This window comes from Watersipora subatra, chromosome 4 (genome assembly GCF_963576615.1).
Source record: "Watersipora subatra chromosome 4, tzWatSuba1.1, whole genome shotgun sequence".
Taxonomy (NCBI): domain Eukaryota; kingdom Metazoa; phylum Bryozoa; class Gymnolaemata; order Cheilostomatida; family Watersiporidae; genus Watersipora; species Watersipora subatra.
Genome location: NC_088711.1, coordinates 36,419,570 through 36,435,759, shown reverse-complemented (window position 1 = coordinate 36,435,759; position 16,190 = coordinate 36,419,570). Strand labels below are relative to the sequence as shown.

Below are 16,190 nucleotides of genomic sequence, written 5' to 3'. Positions count from 1 at the left end.
ATGAACAGCATAGATATTAGCAGCCATGTTGCTTCCTGTTGTTAGTACCATGAGATGAATATTACAAATATTGGTAGCCATGTTGTCTCATGTTGTTAGTACCGCGACATGCTCAGACATTTCAAGGAGGTACATGAATACAGCCAAAAGAAGATCCACAGGTTGAGGCATAGGATGGTTGAGAAGATAAACGACGTAACGTTACAAGAGAGGGAGAAAGCCCTTGTTAAGCCCCCTCCTGTTTCAAATGGCCCAACTGTTAACAAGATCACCCCGTACGTATCCCTCTCTCTGTTTTCTGGCCTTTTGTAATCTGAAATACAGATACAACTACCGTACTCACATGAGGAGGTTGCATCATTCCTCAACTGCACTAGATGTATCAGATAAACAAGTCAATTTGAAAGGATATTGTGTGCAATGTTTATTAATGGCTAAAACATATTACAGTTTGACAAGGAAAGACAACTTTAGTATTGCATTAAAACTGTGAGTCACACAAAGCTGTACCATTCATTTATACGTGTTATAGTGGCAACAATTGCAATTAGAATCAGTTGGTTGTGTTTGGCAATTACACCAGGTTGAGGGGAGAGCAGGCGCTGGTGTAATCCTGTCGTGATGCAAGGGATGATTGTAGACGTTTTATCATTACTTTGGCTGCGAGACATCGTGGCGCGCATACAGCTATAATACCTGGTCATATTTGTCCAAATCGCTGCTCACTGGCACCAGATTGTCTGAGTGAAAAATGTAGACCACAGTTGCTACATATTGCGAGATTGGGACATATTTCAAACAGTACATTAAGCTTATGTACTGGTTTGACTGAATTTTAGAAATGAACTTGCATATTGGGGAACGAAACGTTTAGCGCTAGTCATTAGTAATTTTCTAGTGTGCTCTCATTTTTGTTATGGGAATTTTATGGTTTCCACAGTCATAGTATTAAAGAGAACTTTTTTGTGGGGATTGTGTCCAGTTTAGAAATAGGTCACAGTAGTATAGCTATTAGTAATGTGTCCTGAGATCTTTGAAGCTGTGTTAGGGTCATCAATGTTTCATACACATACATGTACTTAGCAATGTATTATTTGCATGATTACGTATATTTTACCTTTTTCAATCTTTTACCCTATTCAGCTTACATGGAAGTGTGTAGACGCTAGGAAATAATCCTTAATATTTTATAGCATTTACGTTATTTTGGTCTGGAAATAGGTATGGGAAACAATTTTGTTATTGTTTGTGTGGAGTCATGCTTCTATTTATCTGAGTAACACCTTGCATGGGTTAGCCTATGTTTTTTACATGGTCTCACCGGTGTCGATGAGATCATCAAAAGCCAGGCTTGTAGCCCACGTGTAAGATTAAGTCTAGCAGAATTGATGCTAGGTTTGAAGGCTATCACATATGTAGTTGTTTTTGCTTCTGCATTCATAGTTTGAGAGAGTCCTTCTTATGACTTTTTAGGCGCCCTCCAACAATCATCAGGTCTGAGCCTCCATCTAGTAAAAAAAATGTCCTGAATTCGCATAGCGTCGTCGCCAGCAAGATTCTCAATGTTCCAGTTGTTTCTCCAGCCGCACCTAGAACTCAGAAGATTACGCCGCCTCCCCAACCTAAGGTTGTCCGTGAACCTGTAAGTTGTTGTGTAGAGATACCTCGTGGGTTTAGGTTATAGACACTGTGATTATCACTTGTCTTTTGCATTACATGGGCGTCTATAACTATAGTAGTAAATATCTGGTTCCTTGCTGCACTTAGAGGAAGGTGATTGTAGGATTAAACTAGAATTATAATTGTAGTATCATGCATACTTTACTCAAAACAAATATGTTATTCATTGTAAGGCCATGTACTGTTCATTATGAGGGCATGTAGTGTTCATAATGAGGGCATGTACTGTTCATTATGAGGGCATGTAGTGTTCATTATGTGGGCTTGTAGTGTTCTTTATGAGGTTGTGGAAAATCTTAGATTTTATTTTCAGTAAACGAACGAGTAATGGAGTGTCATTTATTGGTCAAATTCCTAGTTCTTCATGCACTTCAAACAACTACAGTTTTTCATCATAATGCTTGATACCTAGCTAGTGGTTAGTCGAAGCCAGATGTTACGGCCACTCACCTCATTAGATCATTGAAGGCAGGAATTGAGTTAGCAGAAAATGATTTGGCTGACAAGCTCGCTGATGCCTTTTGCAACTCGAACAAGTTCAGTACTGATACTTATACTCAAATGTATCTATTTTGTATTTGGTACTTGACATTCACCAACAGGTTCTACAGCTGGTGCAGTGCCAAACTTGTTCCAAGGTGTTTAACGGAACAGCTTCTCTCATGAGACACGCCTGCTCTCCTATAAAGGACCTCGAGCTAACCGAGACAATTTCTGGCCCAACCACATCAACACAGGAAACAAATAGTGGACAGCTCCTCGCCCAGCCAGAACTGTCAGTGACGAAGCTCATGGACTCTGTCACAGCAGATGGCAACCAGCACACTTTGGTTGTTGACCAGTCAGGAGCAGCCATCAAGGTTATTGTCTTTCACTTGCCATTTCTAGAAGAGTCTTCCAGCGATTTTAATTGAAGCCAAACGCTCTATAATCTAATTGTGTACACTGGTCAAGTACTGTCAAGGCTTTTTTTGACTCTGTAACAAATTAATAATTCAGTATTAGATCAGCTGTCCAGTTGTTCAATTGACAAGGCTTGAGCTTATAAATACACTGATCATTAGGAGCGCTAAAGGCTGGTTCACATTATATCGGTATGTCACACATTATATCGGTAGTTACACAATACTTTGGTGATCTGTCAGATAACAATGTTCACTCTATCTCAAACCCATCTGCATTTACGTCATCGTATAGTCTGAGGCTTAGCGCTCTCTCATTATACAATAAGGTCGATGAAATGATGAACTACTAGTCTCGTAGCCACGGTCATGAAGGATAATATAGTTAAACCATAACTGTCACGTACAACTTTTATTGTATTTACTAGGTAAATCAGACACGCTGATTCCGATTTTGTACTCGAAATAAAGATTGGTCCACTAACTTTCAGAGTAATGAAGGCTTTTTCAAAGCGTTTCAATATCCGTCTCGAAAACAACACGATCGGCACAACAAGCTCCGCCCATAAATACGTGACGTAACCTAGCTTTTTAGGAACGGAAGTTAAGTAGGGATGTTTAGACCGATTTAGAATAATAGAGATGGGTGTTTTAAAATCCATTATTATCTAAATTCAGCCTTCAAAATAATCTCAGTCTGTTCTGAAAGGTCGATAAGCTATTTAACATCGCATATTTAAAAATGAGCTCAAAAACGAGCAATAACAACGCTAGCTTGTGATAAAACCGCGCTTTTTGAGCTCATTTTTCTCGGCGTTGAGCCTATTTAAACATCAGGTAACAAGCTACGAGCAATTTTAAATAGTTTATATACCTTCCATAAAAGACTGAGATTATTTTACAGGCTGGATTTAGATATTAATGAATTTTAAGACACCCATCTTTATTATTCTAAATCGGACTAAACATCCCTAACTTCCATTCCTGAAAAAGCTAGGATTCGTCACATATTTATGAGCGGAGCTTGTAATGCCGATTGTGTTGTTTTCGAGACGGATATTGAAACACTTTAAGAAAGCCTTAATGACTTTGAAAGTTAGTGAACCAATCTTTATTTTGAGTACCAAATCAGAATCAGCGTGTCTGATTTACCTAGAAATTACGATAAAAGTTGTACGTGAAAGTTATGGTTTAAGCCATCCGCAATGGCCTATCACTGAAGTGATGCACAGGCTGTTGTGGATGTTCGATGAACTATCGCGAAAGTTTGACTGCCGAAATCTTCCCTGACGTGTTGCCATCGGGTTACTGCTCGCATAGTCCATGAAAAAACACTGAGTGGACAACTCCCGCATACGGCGATATAATGTAGACCAACTTTTAGTCCTATGTAAGGTTTATTAGTTTGCGGGTGTTTGTTCTAAAGGCTTTGAAGTTATCACTTTTTATGGAGTTCAAGGAAGTTTCCATAGTAATAGTCAGGGAGGAATATATAAGAGCAAAACATAAAGAACTGTTGTGTATGAGCTTGAATCTTGTCAAGTGAGTGGAGGATATTTAGTACCGATCACCTTTTAGACCATAGTTTACAGCAACTGTACAAATCAGCGCTTGTATTAATGCATGCTCTGTATCGGTAGCTGATCAAGTCTCATATCAATTGATTGCCATTGCATTAATTCTAGCACTTCCTGTTACTGTTCCAGTTCATAGAGACTCCTCTGACGCATGATGCGAGTGGCCTTGAGACTCTGGCCATGATTTCTACAACAGAAGCGCAGAAAGCTGAAAGTCCTAAGGCTTTGGCATCAGAGGTCGCTGTAAGCGCCGCAGGGGATGTTGTCTCTGTTGAGCTGCCAACAGAAGCAGCAGTCGCTGCAGCGTCGAGTACTGCTCATGGCTTGAATGTTGCTGTTGGCCAAGATGTGGGAATGGGTGAAGATGTAGGTGTGGTCGGAGAGATGGCTGTAGGGGCTACTGGCGAAATGCCTGTCGAAGTTCCGATAACAGCTGATATGATATCGATGGGCGGTGGCGATGGTGACTCGCTCCACACACTCTCCATAACTCTCGAGCAGCTAGAACAGCTTAAGGCTGGTGGTGGAAACATCATATATGTAGTAAGTAGCACGACAAGTAAGCTTGTCTTTTACGAGTTCTGATATTTAGGCTTTTTGCAGCTGTTAACCATCTGCAGAGTTTCCACATTATCTTTAGGTTAGCAATAGGTTTCACAATAGCCAAGTCCTTTTGTGTTTTAGGTTTTTAAAATGCGCATATTTTAAGCGGTAGTAAACCTCATGCGTGAGAGTGTTTAACACATGCTGCCTTCTTTTAGGTAAAGACATCTTCTGGAGATGTTGAAAAGATAGATGATCCGCAGGGTATGGAAGTTGTGGAGATCAGCCAATTAGAGCAAGCCTCTTTCACCATTTGAATTCGTCTGCTCCTGGAACTCTGGCCGCAATTATTCTGTGAAGCACCTTTGAGTCTATCGACATTTGTGATGGTTGTATATAAACCTTATATTTGTGTATATTATTTATTATTAGTTGTTCTGCTTTGCTTAGCGTGTGTCTCAATAAACTGAACACTAATAAATCTTTCTTTTTCCGTATATATTTTACATTTCTCCAAATATACTGATGAATATATGCAAGTTTACTTTGTAAATAGAAAAGTGCAGCCATTTTTGACAAGTTTGTGTTCATTTGTAACATTGTTTAGATTTAAATTAAATAATCAGGTTTGTGACTAATTCAGAAAAATCATATTTGTGCATTGATTAGGTACTCATTGATGTCCAGTTGTAAGATGCATTACAGTCGCAGTAAATTATGCAGTTTATTATGAATAACCGCTGTGCGTAAATGTCGAATGTAATACAAAAGTTCATACTCCATCTAGTGTTGTAGAACCTGCACTAGAGACTCTCCTACTGCATCTGGCATTGCACGCTGTGTAGTAGATAATACCATCACTGCACCAATGTAATTCACTGTGCATTAGAAAATGATTGTACTGTGTGTATACTACATAATTGCGTTGGGTGCGTTGGTATATACACAGCATAACCATTTTCTAATGCGCAGTAAATAGTATTGTATTTTTCTTAAAAACACGACCAAATTAAATATTGAGCTGACTATGATGTAACCACAATACAATTGCAAAAGTTTAATTCCAATTGAACTAGAGTGAGTGAGCAAACAAATTAATAACAATCAACATAAAATGAGAATATACTATGCTTTAAGATATGATAATAGTAGGACTACAATATAAAGACTCCAATTTCTACTGAATGGTGATAATGCCTGACTCCTTATACTAAAATGATAATGTAGTTGAGAGCGCAAGTTCATGAGCTTGCTAAACAGCATCTGCCAATTTGCTACAACGCGGCAGAGACGCTTGGAAAGTCAGCAGTGTCAATTTTGTACTAATGCATAGTTGTAATACACTGCTTTCTCAAGTTTTGAAGAATACGCATTCATAGTAGGTCCCATTCATAAATTGCTCGCTTTCAAGTAATGTGTCATAGAAGTAAATACGTAGCAGACCACAATGGGAAATTTGCAGTAGGAGTCCTCTTGCAGTAAATGTCTACTGCGAATAAGAAATTTGTCATGTATTTTAAAATTACGGTGTACTGCACGGCAAAGATCTAATGCAGTTTTACTGTATCGCAACCCTTTGAATAACATATTAAACAATTTTGTAAATTTATGTGTTAGGACAGCATACTGATGCTAGTGATGATAAAAATGTGTTACTGCACTGTTTAATGAGCTCTAATTGTTATGGATCACATAATCCTATGAATAAATGATGCACTGAAGTTTTAGAAGATGGAGCATACAACATATGGTGAGAAGAGGAACAACTGATATAAATGTAATATAGTGCACTTGCAATACTATATTACATTAGCAATATATTTAAGGTAAATCTGTTTAGAATAGCATTCAACTTACAATCGTGTATGTTGCCTATGTCGTTGTAGATGTTCTTAACTAGTGTGAAAGCTATTAAAATTTATTTAATTGGCATATCGCATGAGGCTGCAGGTCATTTTGAAATTGTTATTAGAATAATGTAAGATTAATCTACTCTGCAATTAATTAGACAATAATTAGTCTAATCATTGCCAACTTACGGACACCAACTTGTAAGTTGTGGCTTCGTGAAAATTTCAACGCGAATAGACAACTCCTAACAAGTCGCATAACTTTCGTCGCGCACAACACAGGATCCATTACCATAATGCATTGTAAATGTGTGGCCTCAAAGAGAATGGAACGAGTATGATTGCTTCTGAGAGCAACTACTAACAAACCTGTTGTTAGCTGATATCTTGCTGATTTCTTTCTACAAACAACTCGAAGCTGTCTACGACTAATTCTGTGCTTCAGTAATCAGGTTGAGGTACGTTTTTTATTATTTTGGTGTTTGTTTTCAAAGTCTTTAACTTGAACTAAACGAAAACTAAACCCTCGGAATTACCATTTTAGAAGTGCGATCGGCGAACATACGAGGAACTAAAAAAAGTTATTCGTTTGTATTCACTATCAATGGTTTGTAGTAATTTTTTCTAGTATGGAAGTGTTTGAAAAATCAAATAATATGGTGTGAGTATATTATATTATACATATGAATTTTTACAGTACTTATGAGTGCGTACAAGTGAGTTATCTTCTCTTTTATGCAAACTTAAACTGGTCACTGGTTTTTTGTTAGCTATTTGTAATTACAAAGTTTGACTAATAGCTCTAGGCCGTTTTTAAGGCACATGTAGACATGACGATCGTGATTTCAAGTAAGGTCATCTTAGTTAACATATGCTGTACATATTTGTTGGGTCTCCACTATTTTACTACAAAAAATATTTTCGCTTACCTTGTTGCGTTTTATCTGCATGTGCTCACTCGTGTCAATATCGTATGATGAGGTTGGATTTTTTGTTTTGCTTTTCAAGCTGTAAATCATGTGTGTATTTTCAACTTTAGATATTATCTCACACCTTGATTGCTCAAGATGTCTTTAGACACTTCTAAAATTACTCAACCTATTGAGCTTGGATTACCAACCATCATTCAGGTTAGTTTTGTTGTCGTGTGTGGCTGTGTTTATTTTCTAGTCATAATCTAATTTAAAAAAATACTTATAAAATATTCTGCATTCCTTTTCGCTGTAGATTTTGGATGCCAGGAAAACAGCCACTAAGGAAGTCCTAGACTACCTCGAGCAGGAGTGCGACGCTGTATTAGAATGCCGTTACTGTCGCGGCCTATTCAGATCTTTGGCTAACTTTATTGCTCATAAACGAGTATACTGTATGGTATGTATGCATATATTATGGCAAGGTATATTTTTTTTATTTTTGATGATATGTGTACTTGACATATAAAAGATTTTTGAACATATAAAACATTTTATATGTTCAAAAATATAAAATGTTTGAACATATAACTCATTTTTAAACATTACCAAATTGTTATAAATGACTTATTAGTATTGTTTGACATTCAGAATTCGCACAAAGATGAGCGAACTACGCCTAGCTTCTATCCTAATCCGGCAGTGACAACTATACTGCCAACTGATCCAGACACAGACAAGCTGGTTGCACGTCCTAGTAGGAGACGCACGACAACTGGTAAACGGAAGGCTCGCCCTATCAGAAAAACTGCCCCTGCTGATTTGTCTAAAATAAAAGAAAAGCCGGCTGTTGATATAATTATAAAACCAATGGAAGGTGAGGGCTAACAGTTTTATTTTAACACCTCATTATTTTTGTAATTATGTTCTGATCGTCTAACACACTTGCCCCCTAGAACTGCAGCAAGGTTTTTAGTTGCTGGTATGGACATATGTTCAAATCGCTAATTACAGAAACATAGATTTATATCTTGTAGGTTTTTCTTGTTGCTTGGTTTGGCCAATAATATTTAGCATATACCAACTGCACTGCTCATATACAGTATTTATTAAGCAAAAAGTGTAGAGATGTTATCGGTTTTTGCAACATAAATTAACCACTTCTTTAAGGGTTGACAAAGTGAATGTCTCTCGATATATAATTCTAGAAGGTAATCCTTCTAGAACATTCTGGTTTAGCGTGCTAAGCTATGATATGTCAGGTGTACTCTTAGATTAATAGTGCAAATGCAAGGTCAGCATTGCCGAATAGCATTGTTGCCATTGCATCAACGCTCAACAATGGTATTGATAGACTAGTCGCGCGCACTGGCTTGTGAAGTTTCTTCATGCGCTTACTACTCGTTCACAGTTTATCATTTACGACAAACTATGTGCTCTCATCGTGATATAGTTGGCTTCTGGTTGACAAGGTTGCTTAATTTAGGAGTGACTTGTGCTGTGGCTCAGACAGTGGTGGGAGCCGAGACGGAGGCACAATCTCTCACCAATACGAATGATGAAAATAAAACGGTGATGATTACCGCTGTGCAACCCAAAGGTGAGTGTTTTTAAACCCAGCTTGCTTTCGATGCTTGTTTACTTGTTAAAACATGTTACTAACTATAATTATATATAAAGTTTTGCTTATTAATTACTAACTATAATTATATATAAAGTTTTGCTTGTTAATAACTAACTATAGTTATATATAACATTTTTGCTTGTTAATAATTAACTATAGTTATATATAACATTTTTGCTTGTTAATAACTAACTATAGTTATATATAAAGTTTTGCTTGTTAATAACTAACTATAGTTATATATAACATTTTTGCTTGTTAATAACTAACTATAGTTATATATAACATTTTTGCTTGTTAATAACTATAGTTATATATAACATTTTGCTTGTTAATAACTAACTATAATTATATATAAAGTTTTGCTTGTTAATAACTAACTATAGTTATATATAACATTTTTGCTTGTTAATAACTATAGTTATATATAACATTTTGCTTGTTAATAACTAACTATAATTATATATAAAGTTTTGCTTGTTAATAACTAACTATAGTTATATATAACATTTTGCTTGTTAATAACTATCTATAATTATATATAAAGTTTTGCTTGTTAATACCTAATTATAGTTATATATAACATTTTGCTTATTAAAAACTAACTATAATTATATATAAAGTTTTGTTTGTTAATACCTAACTATAGTTATATATAACATTTTGCTTGTTAATAACTAACTATAATTATATATAAAGTTTTGCTTGTTAATAACTAACTATAGTTATATACATGTATAACGTTTTGCTTGTTAATAACTAACTATAAATATAACATTTTGCTTGTTAGTGTTTACCTATAATTATATTTTAATTAATTGTATTAATTAGTTAATTATATAATCTCTCATACCCAGATGGGTATCCTAACATGAACCTGCGACAAAGGCCAAGCAAGCCTGCTGCAACGTTTGAGTCAGAATGGGAAGACATCGAGGCCCTCGATACGCCGAAGGGAAATGGCAAGTCCAAGAATCTCACTTCCAAAGGTAATCTCAGATTTGATAGTCCATGTCTTGCGCATTACCAGCCATCCCTCTCTTCTTTCATCTCCATATTCATATGCCACACGAGATCCGTCTGCATCTCTCATCTCTCCTATCTCACACTTCATATCTTAGATTTTCTGTTTTGTATGCTCTTCTTTCTCCCATGTCTCCATGTTTTTTATACCGTTATAGCAGTATTAACGTTTGTATGGAGTGCGTGCATGTACCTTTCAGTGGCCCTGGCTGAAGTGCTCTCCAAGAGAACCGACTGTGACTTTACGAAGATGAAGTGTCTACCCTGCAACACGAGCTTCGGTACAGCCAAGGCACTCAATTTCCACATGATCAGCAAACATGGCAAGAAGAGGAACCTCTACCCTTGCATCTTCTGCAAGAACGTCTTTACCCAGGTAAGTACAACCTCCTTTCTGAGAGTCAACTTCTTCTGCTCTCTTACCTAATAGTGCTCAGCTTGATAGCTGGTTTTTCATCATGGGCTTATGGCTAATGGAAACGCCTGCCTAGGGATGGTGATGCAACAATGAAGTGGATTGGGCCAATCATAATCTTTCTCTCATACTTGTACCATTTTGATTGGTCAAATCGATTTGATTGTTGGAAATCAGCTTGTCAATCATGTCTAGAAGAAAACTTTCTGAAATCCAATTAAACTTACAAACCAGCTATGTTATTGTGTTCAGTTTCACTAAGCTTTTTTATACTTATGAGCCAATAATGGCAGTCATCTGCTACAAATTCATGGTGATAAAGGGTAGTTTTGCCATAGCTGATCATGTGATCAACGAGTAATTGGCATCAAGACTAGACCAAAGTTTTTTCGAATCATTAGTTAAACTTTGGAATAGAACTTATGAAAACATTTCTTAACGTTTCAAATTGCAGATGCGTTTTGTTGACTTTTATGATATTATTCTCTGCTTGCTGGTGCAGTTGTTAGCTGTCAAATTTTTTGTACAACTATTTACCCGCTAATATTTTTGGTCATCTTGTTACCATTGCACCATTGCACTAAATCTGATAGTCACGTGGCTTGGCCTAGAGATCATGCCCTCGGTAACAAATTTCACTAGCATTACAGATGTCATCGCCCTCTTGTTTGAGCATGTGCATATTTTTAAGCACACCCAGTTCAAACCTCGTGTATGTTTCTAACTTTCTATGAGCTGCTGCTTACTAGCTCATATCATTTACCTGCTGCCTACATGTAGATATACTTGACAAAAGTCATTCAGTTTGACTACAAGTTGTTTCTAATCTTTACTATAATAAGAGCTGTGTCCATCCGTTCATCTGTCTATCCGTCTGTCCGAAGCAGCGCGAAGAACATTAGAAAAAAATTGCTTTTCATGGGAGTTGAACCCAAGGCATCAGGGTTAAAGGCGAACGCATTACCACTTTACCACTTGATCACCATACCACTTGACGGGATAATCATACCGATTACTTATGTCGATATCTCATGGTGCACGAGGCTGCCAACTGTACTAGTGTGATTAAAAGACCAGTTGCTCTAGCTGTCTGCTGCTGTCATTCATGTATAAATGCATTCTAGCATACAAAGAAAACTTGGACAGGTGTTTTGCTCTCTAAAATGTATTACAATTTGCCTCTGAGAATCTGGTTTTAAATTCTATTGATGACAGAAAAACAGAAAATTTATTTTTCTTGTTTACAATAATGCCTTTAGTAGGTTTTCTAGGTGAATATTTGTAAGTTGTGAACTTGTGGTGAAGGATTTTTGCATTGTGTTTACAGTTCTGGGGTGTAACAAGACATCTCAAGACGGCTCATGGTCTCACCGGAGACACTATCGATAAAGCTAGAGAGGCGATCAGGGCAAGGGTCTACTCCGAGTCGGTGAACTCGAGCAAGGGAGAGACATCTAAGGCTGCCTCGCCCAACAATACGCCTGCGAAAAAGAAAGCATCACCAGCCGCTGAGGATCGAGCAAGCAAATCTAGCTTGTAAGCCAATCCAATTTATCTTTTTCTTTTATGTGTGATGCTACCGGCTTATCCTTGAGAATGTTGATAGGATTGTTACATGCGCTTAGATAGTTACAAAGCATCAGTGATTTCTACTAGCTCATGTACTGCTCTGTATGCGTTGCTTGCAAAACTAATACAGCTAAACCTCGGCTCACGTTCTCACGATCATTTTAGTAATATAAAATTTTGGCAAACATTTGATAGAGTGTTTCAAGTAATTTCCAACATGTTATGTCAAAGTTTTTTAAAACAGTGCGTATTTACGCAGTTCTCCTTTGCATAGTTTGATTTTAGATCTTGAATAATATTAAGCTGCATTTGATACGCTCCTTTTTTAAGTTTTAAAATCACGGAAGTCAAAGAAGCCAATTATTTTACATTATTAAAGCAATAAGCAATAAATTCCAAAAATTTTGAGCAAAATTTTTACAGCAATTCTTTATAACTTGAGTGAATTCTTTAGTAATTACGGTGGGAAATGAAGTGAAAGCGATACATAAAATACAGAACTGTGTGTAAAAACAAAGAGGCTGGCTGTAAAATATTGAGATAACATATAAAAAATATTAAATATAAAGAGCAAAAATAAAAATAAGTTATGTTAATTTAATGCTTATGCCATCTAAATTGGACTCGCTCTGTTTTTGTACCATGACCTTCACCTATGTCCTCTTCGTCTCCCGTATTGCCAAGGCTACACCCATATTCGTCAATGTTTAACATACAGGACCATTATTACTTTATTAGTTTAGTTTCTTTTATATAATTCACATTTTTATTTCTTTTTATATAGCTTTATGTGACACATTTATTTTAATGCTATGTATAATTAATTATCTGAAGTATTTATCATTAAGTTTTTTAGTATGAATCAAACTAAACGAATAATTCGGGGGTTTATGAATAGCAATATCTTCTCTAATGCATGATGATTTTGCCACAGAAAGAAAATTTGGGAACAATTTAATTTCATATGTCGAGGTTCGCCTGTATGTATAAATTTATAGCAGTTATTTGCTAGCAACACCGCGGTAGTTCGCCTGCACACTAATCGTAACAGTTGAGCTTACTGCTGAGTATTCTAGGTTGTTGATCAAAAAGTTAACTGGTTTGTTTCATGGTCGTTTTACATGCTCTCAAGAGAACGCTTGGAAACACTTGTCAGACTAATCACGTCGAAGAGATACCTTGTTGGAAAACTGTGACGTTTAAAATATTACTGTAACGGTTTTTGTAAAATCAAAGTGGGGATGCGTTGTTAAAAAGCTGTAATTTAAGGACAAAAGCTTTTTTATTTTGTGGATGGAACTATATATATGAAAATATTTTTATACTTTTTTATCTTTGGCAGCGTTTTCTCAACTCTGCAATCGTTCTTGCTTTACAGGCATTGTAATCTGTGCACCAAGACATTTGGAAAGAGACAGTATCTATACCTGCATATGGTAGCTTGCTACAAGAAATCGGGTCTTGAGCCTCCTCCATTCAAGAAGCAGGAAATAGAAGAGAAGGCTTCAAAGCCTCTGCTTTTTGTCTGCAAGACCTGTAACAGGGCTTTTAGCATGCGTCAGAACATGGTGATGCATGCCGTTGCATGTGGAAAGCGGCGCAAAGAGGATTCACCTGCTGAAGCCGGAAACAGCTCCACTCCTGATGCCACCGCTGGACCTAGTGCTCCAGCCATCGCTTCAACTTCCTCTCAGGATCCTTCTGCTCAACCTGAGGCGACGACGGTGACGGTGACTGGAAGTCCAGATAACAGCATCCAGTCAACCAATGATAGCACGGCAAGCGGAGAAACCTCGGATCGGACTAATGCAAAAAGTGCTGCACCTTCAAATCTGATTCAGGATGACATGTTGGGGCAGCTTTCTCCATCTGACGAGGCTAAAGAGGAAGAGCGCAACCAAACGCCACCCGTGACACCAACCTCTTTAGCTCTTGGAAGGCCCAAGCGTAATTTAAAACCAAAACAATTTTCGGATGGGACTATCAGTGTCAGGAGGAAGGTTCCGGAAGTGGTGCGCATTCAACAGGCCGATGGTTCTCAAGTATATAAGTTGCGACAAGATGTTGAAGTAACGGCTCCAGCTGCAGCCCAACCACCACTTGCAAACATCCTACAACCAGAGACACTTATTCAACCTGATGACAAGTCTGCGCAAGCTACTCCACCGGTGCAGGGGACGAATTCCGAGGACGATATTGTAAAAGCAAAGGACTCAAAAGGCATTCGCATATTAATACAAGGCGAATCCGTGCCCTTGTTAGACGAAGATGATGAAGCAAAAATCGCGGGAATGATTGACATTAGTAAACTAGTCTGCTTAAAATGCAAGCGACAGTACGGCAGTAGTTCCAACCTGAGAAGACACGCGGTCAGGCATCTTGGTTGGAGGCGATTCAAATGCAAACTCTGCAAGTTTACCTCATACAACAAGTCGGAGTGCAAGAGCCACTTGAGAAAATGCCATAGCAGTGAAGTGGCTACCCTTCTGGATGGAGGTCTGAGTCCATATATCATCGACTTGGGAGCCCTGCTTGATGAGAGCTGCGAAGAAGGAGGCGGCAAGCTGAATCTCACCGTACCCACTACTTCTGAAAATGGTAGAGTTACTCCGCCGAATGGTAAAGCGCGAAATCGCTCTAAAGAGCCTGTGGCTGCAGATGGTCAAGGTAAGATTGGTGACGATGCATGTATATTGCCGAGTATTTTTTTGCTGACATTGTATTTAGATGAACATAAAATTTTGGAAACGATTTATCCTGGTTGCTATGGTAAGTTCAAATAAATCACTCCCACATTTTGATATTAGCTTTAGGATTAAGGCAATTGTTTCTCGGTTAACTCTCTGAGCAAATCGTCTTTAGCCTAGGCTTTGGTATGAAATGTTTAGTAGCATGGCTATTTCTTTGCAGACTAATCTTTCCTTGTTTCATTGCGAAGTGGTGGTTCTCTCTTGTGTCACCATATTAATCAGATCTCAACTTTGCAACGTAATAAGTATATTTTTAGTTCTTTTACTCAGTGTTATATTTTAGCATTAATTATAGCTTGCAACAAAGGAGTAAACATTTTGGTTTGTTTAATTAGACATCGCGGCAGCTCTTTTAGTGGAACTCAAACTTGCATTTTTGTGTTTTAGCTTCACAGAAGGCAGCAAACAAAACAAACCAACATCTATCTTTAGAATGTTTTGTATATTTCAGCAACTGAGGAGGATTCCACAACCAGTGCTGGAAGACGAAAAAGCGGGCGCACAAGAAAACAGAATGAGTCTCCAGATGACACAAAGGTTTCTCTAGACAATTCCAACTCTGCCTCATTGAGTAGATCTGCCGATGACGTCAGCGGTAGACCACGTGCCCGAGCGAGAAAGCAAGAACTCAAGGTTATGACGGATGGCCTTAACGAAAGAGCAGACAGCATCAACAAGCGGATTCACAATGATGTAGAAGTAATTATTCGAGAGAGTGATGAAGAGGAGCCAATTTCACCAAAACTGCCAAGGCTCTTAGATTTAATGCCGGTTGAACATAAAGAACCCGTTAGGCGACTATCAACTGGCCGATTAGAAGGCCTCATCAACAAATTGAAAAGCCGGCAATCACTATCACCAGAGGTCACGCCAAACAGTAGCCCAATTTTTCCGATTGTTCAGACACCTGAACCAGCTGCTAAAGAAGTGGTTGAAGAGATCAAATGTGATCCATCGTCTCCGCCCCTCAACATTCCGACCACCGTTACAGAGGTTATCAAAGCCGACAATTAGTGTCAGTCAATTCTTAGCATTGCCGCTTTCAATCATGAATCCGGTGGCATTGAGAATCTTGCAAACTTACTGTTGCTATTACCAAATATCCCACTCTGTTACTCAAATTATTAGGAACCTATGCTAGTCTGCCTCGTAGCAGATGGCTATCTCAAAATTATTTTTTTAGGCTATCGGCTCAAGTCGTATACGTTGTGCGTATATTTAGCGAGTTTACAACGTAAGTACTGTATATTTGGTCGCACTGTTTCACCTGACTGTAATTGCGACCTGATATTATTCCTTGTGCTTTCATAAGCATGATTCAAAACTTGCTCAAGTGCAGAGATTCG

The 16,190-nt window shown here is 37.7% G+C and overlaps 2 protein-coding genes across 2 annotated transcripts in view; both read left to right on the top strand.

Annotated features, from left to right (window-relative positions):
* The window catches only part of LOC137393547 (uncharacterized), a 28,757-nt gene extending 23,516 nt beyond the window's left edge, over window positions 1-5,241 (top strand). The window contains exons 10-14 of the mRNA XM_068080143.1: window positions 100-275; window positions 1,474-1,642; window positions 2,283-2,540; window positions 4,289-4,702; window positions 4,921-5,241. Coding sequence (XP_067936244.1) covers window positions 100-275; window positions 1,474-1,642; window positions 2,283-2,540; window positions 4,289-4,702; window positions 4,921-5,019 — 1,116 coding nt within the window. The 3' untranslated portion in view covers window positions 5,020-5,241. The remainder of the gene's footprint in view (window positions 1-99; window positions 276-1,473; window positions 1,643-2,282; window positions 2,541-4,288; window positions 4,703-4,920) is intronic.
* Window positions 5,242-6,873: 1,632 nt separating this feature from the next.
* On the top strand, window positions 6,874-15,858 carry LOC137394203 (uncharacterized). Its single transcript, XM_068080924.1, has 10 exons — window positions 6,874-7,010; window positions 7,592-7,682; window positions 7,780-7,923; window positions 8,115-8,340; window positions 8,950-9,063; window positions 9,945-10,076; window positions 10,311-10,486; window positions 11,853-12,061; window positions 13,473-14,761; window positions 15,296-15,858. The coding sequence occupies exons 2-10, from the start codon at window positions 7,620-7,622 to the stop codon at window positions 15,856-15,858; spliced, it is 2,916 nt and encodes a 971-aa protein (XP_067937025.1). The 5' UTR covers window positions 6,874-7,010; window positions 7,592-7,619.
* The last annotated feature ends 332 nt before the right edge of the window (window positions 15,859-16,190 follow it).

Bases quoted from the DNA above. Each gene is read 5' to 3' on its own strand.
- LOC137394203 (XM_068080924.1), top strand. From the start codon at position 7,620: ATGTCTTTAGACACTTCTAAAATTACTCAACCTATTGAGCTTGGATTA. The intron at 10,487-11,852 runs GTAAGTACAACC...TTGTGTTTACAG, and splicing joins GCAAGAACGTCTTTACCCAG to TTCTGGGGTGTAACAAGACA. The intron at 14,762-15,295 runs GTAAGATTGGTG...TGTATATTTCAG, and splicing joins TGTGGCTGCAGATGGTCAAG to CAACTGAGGAGGATTCCACA.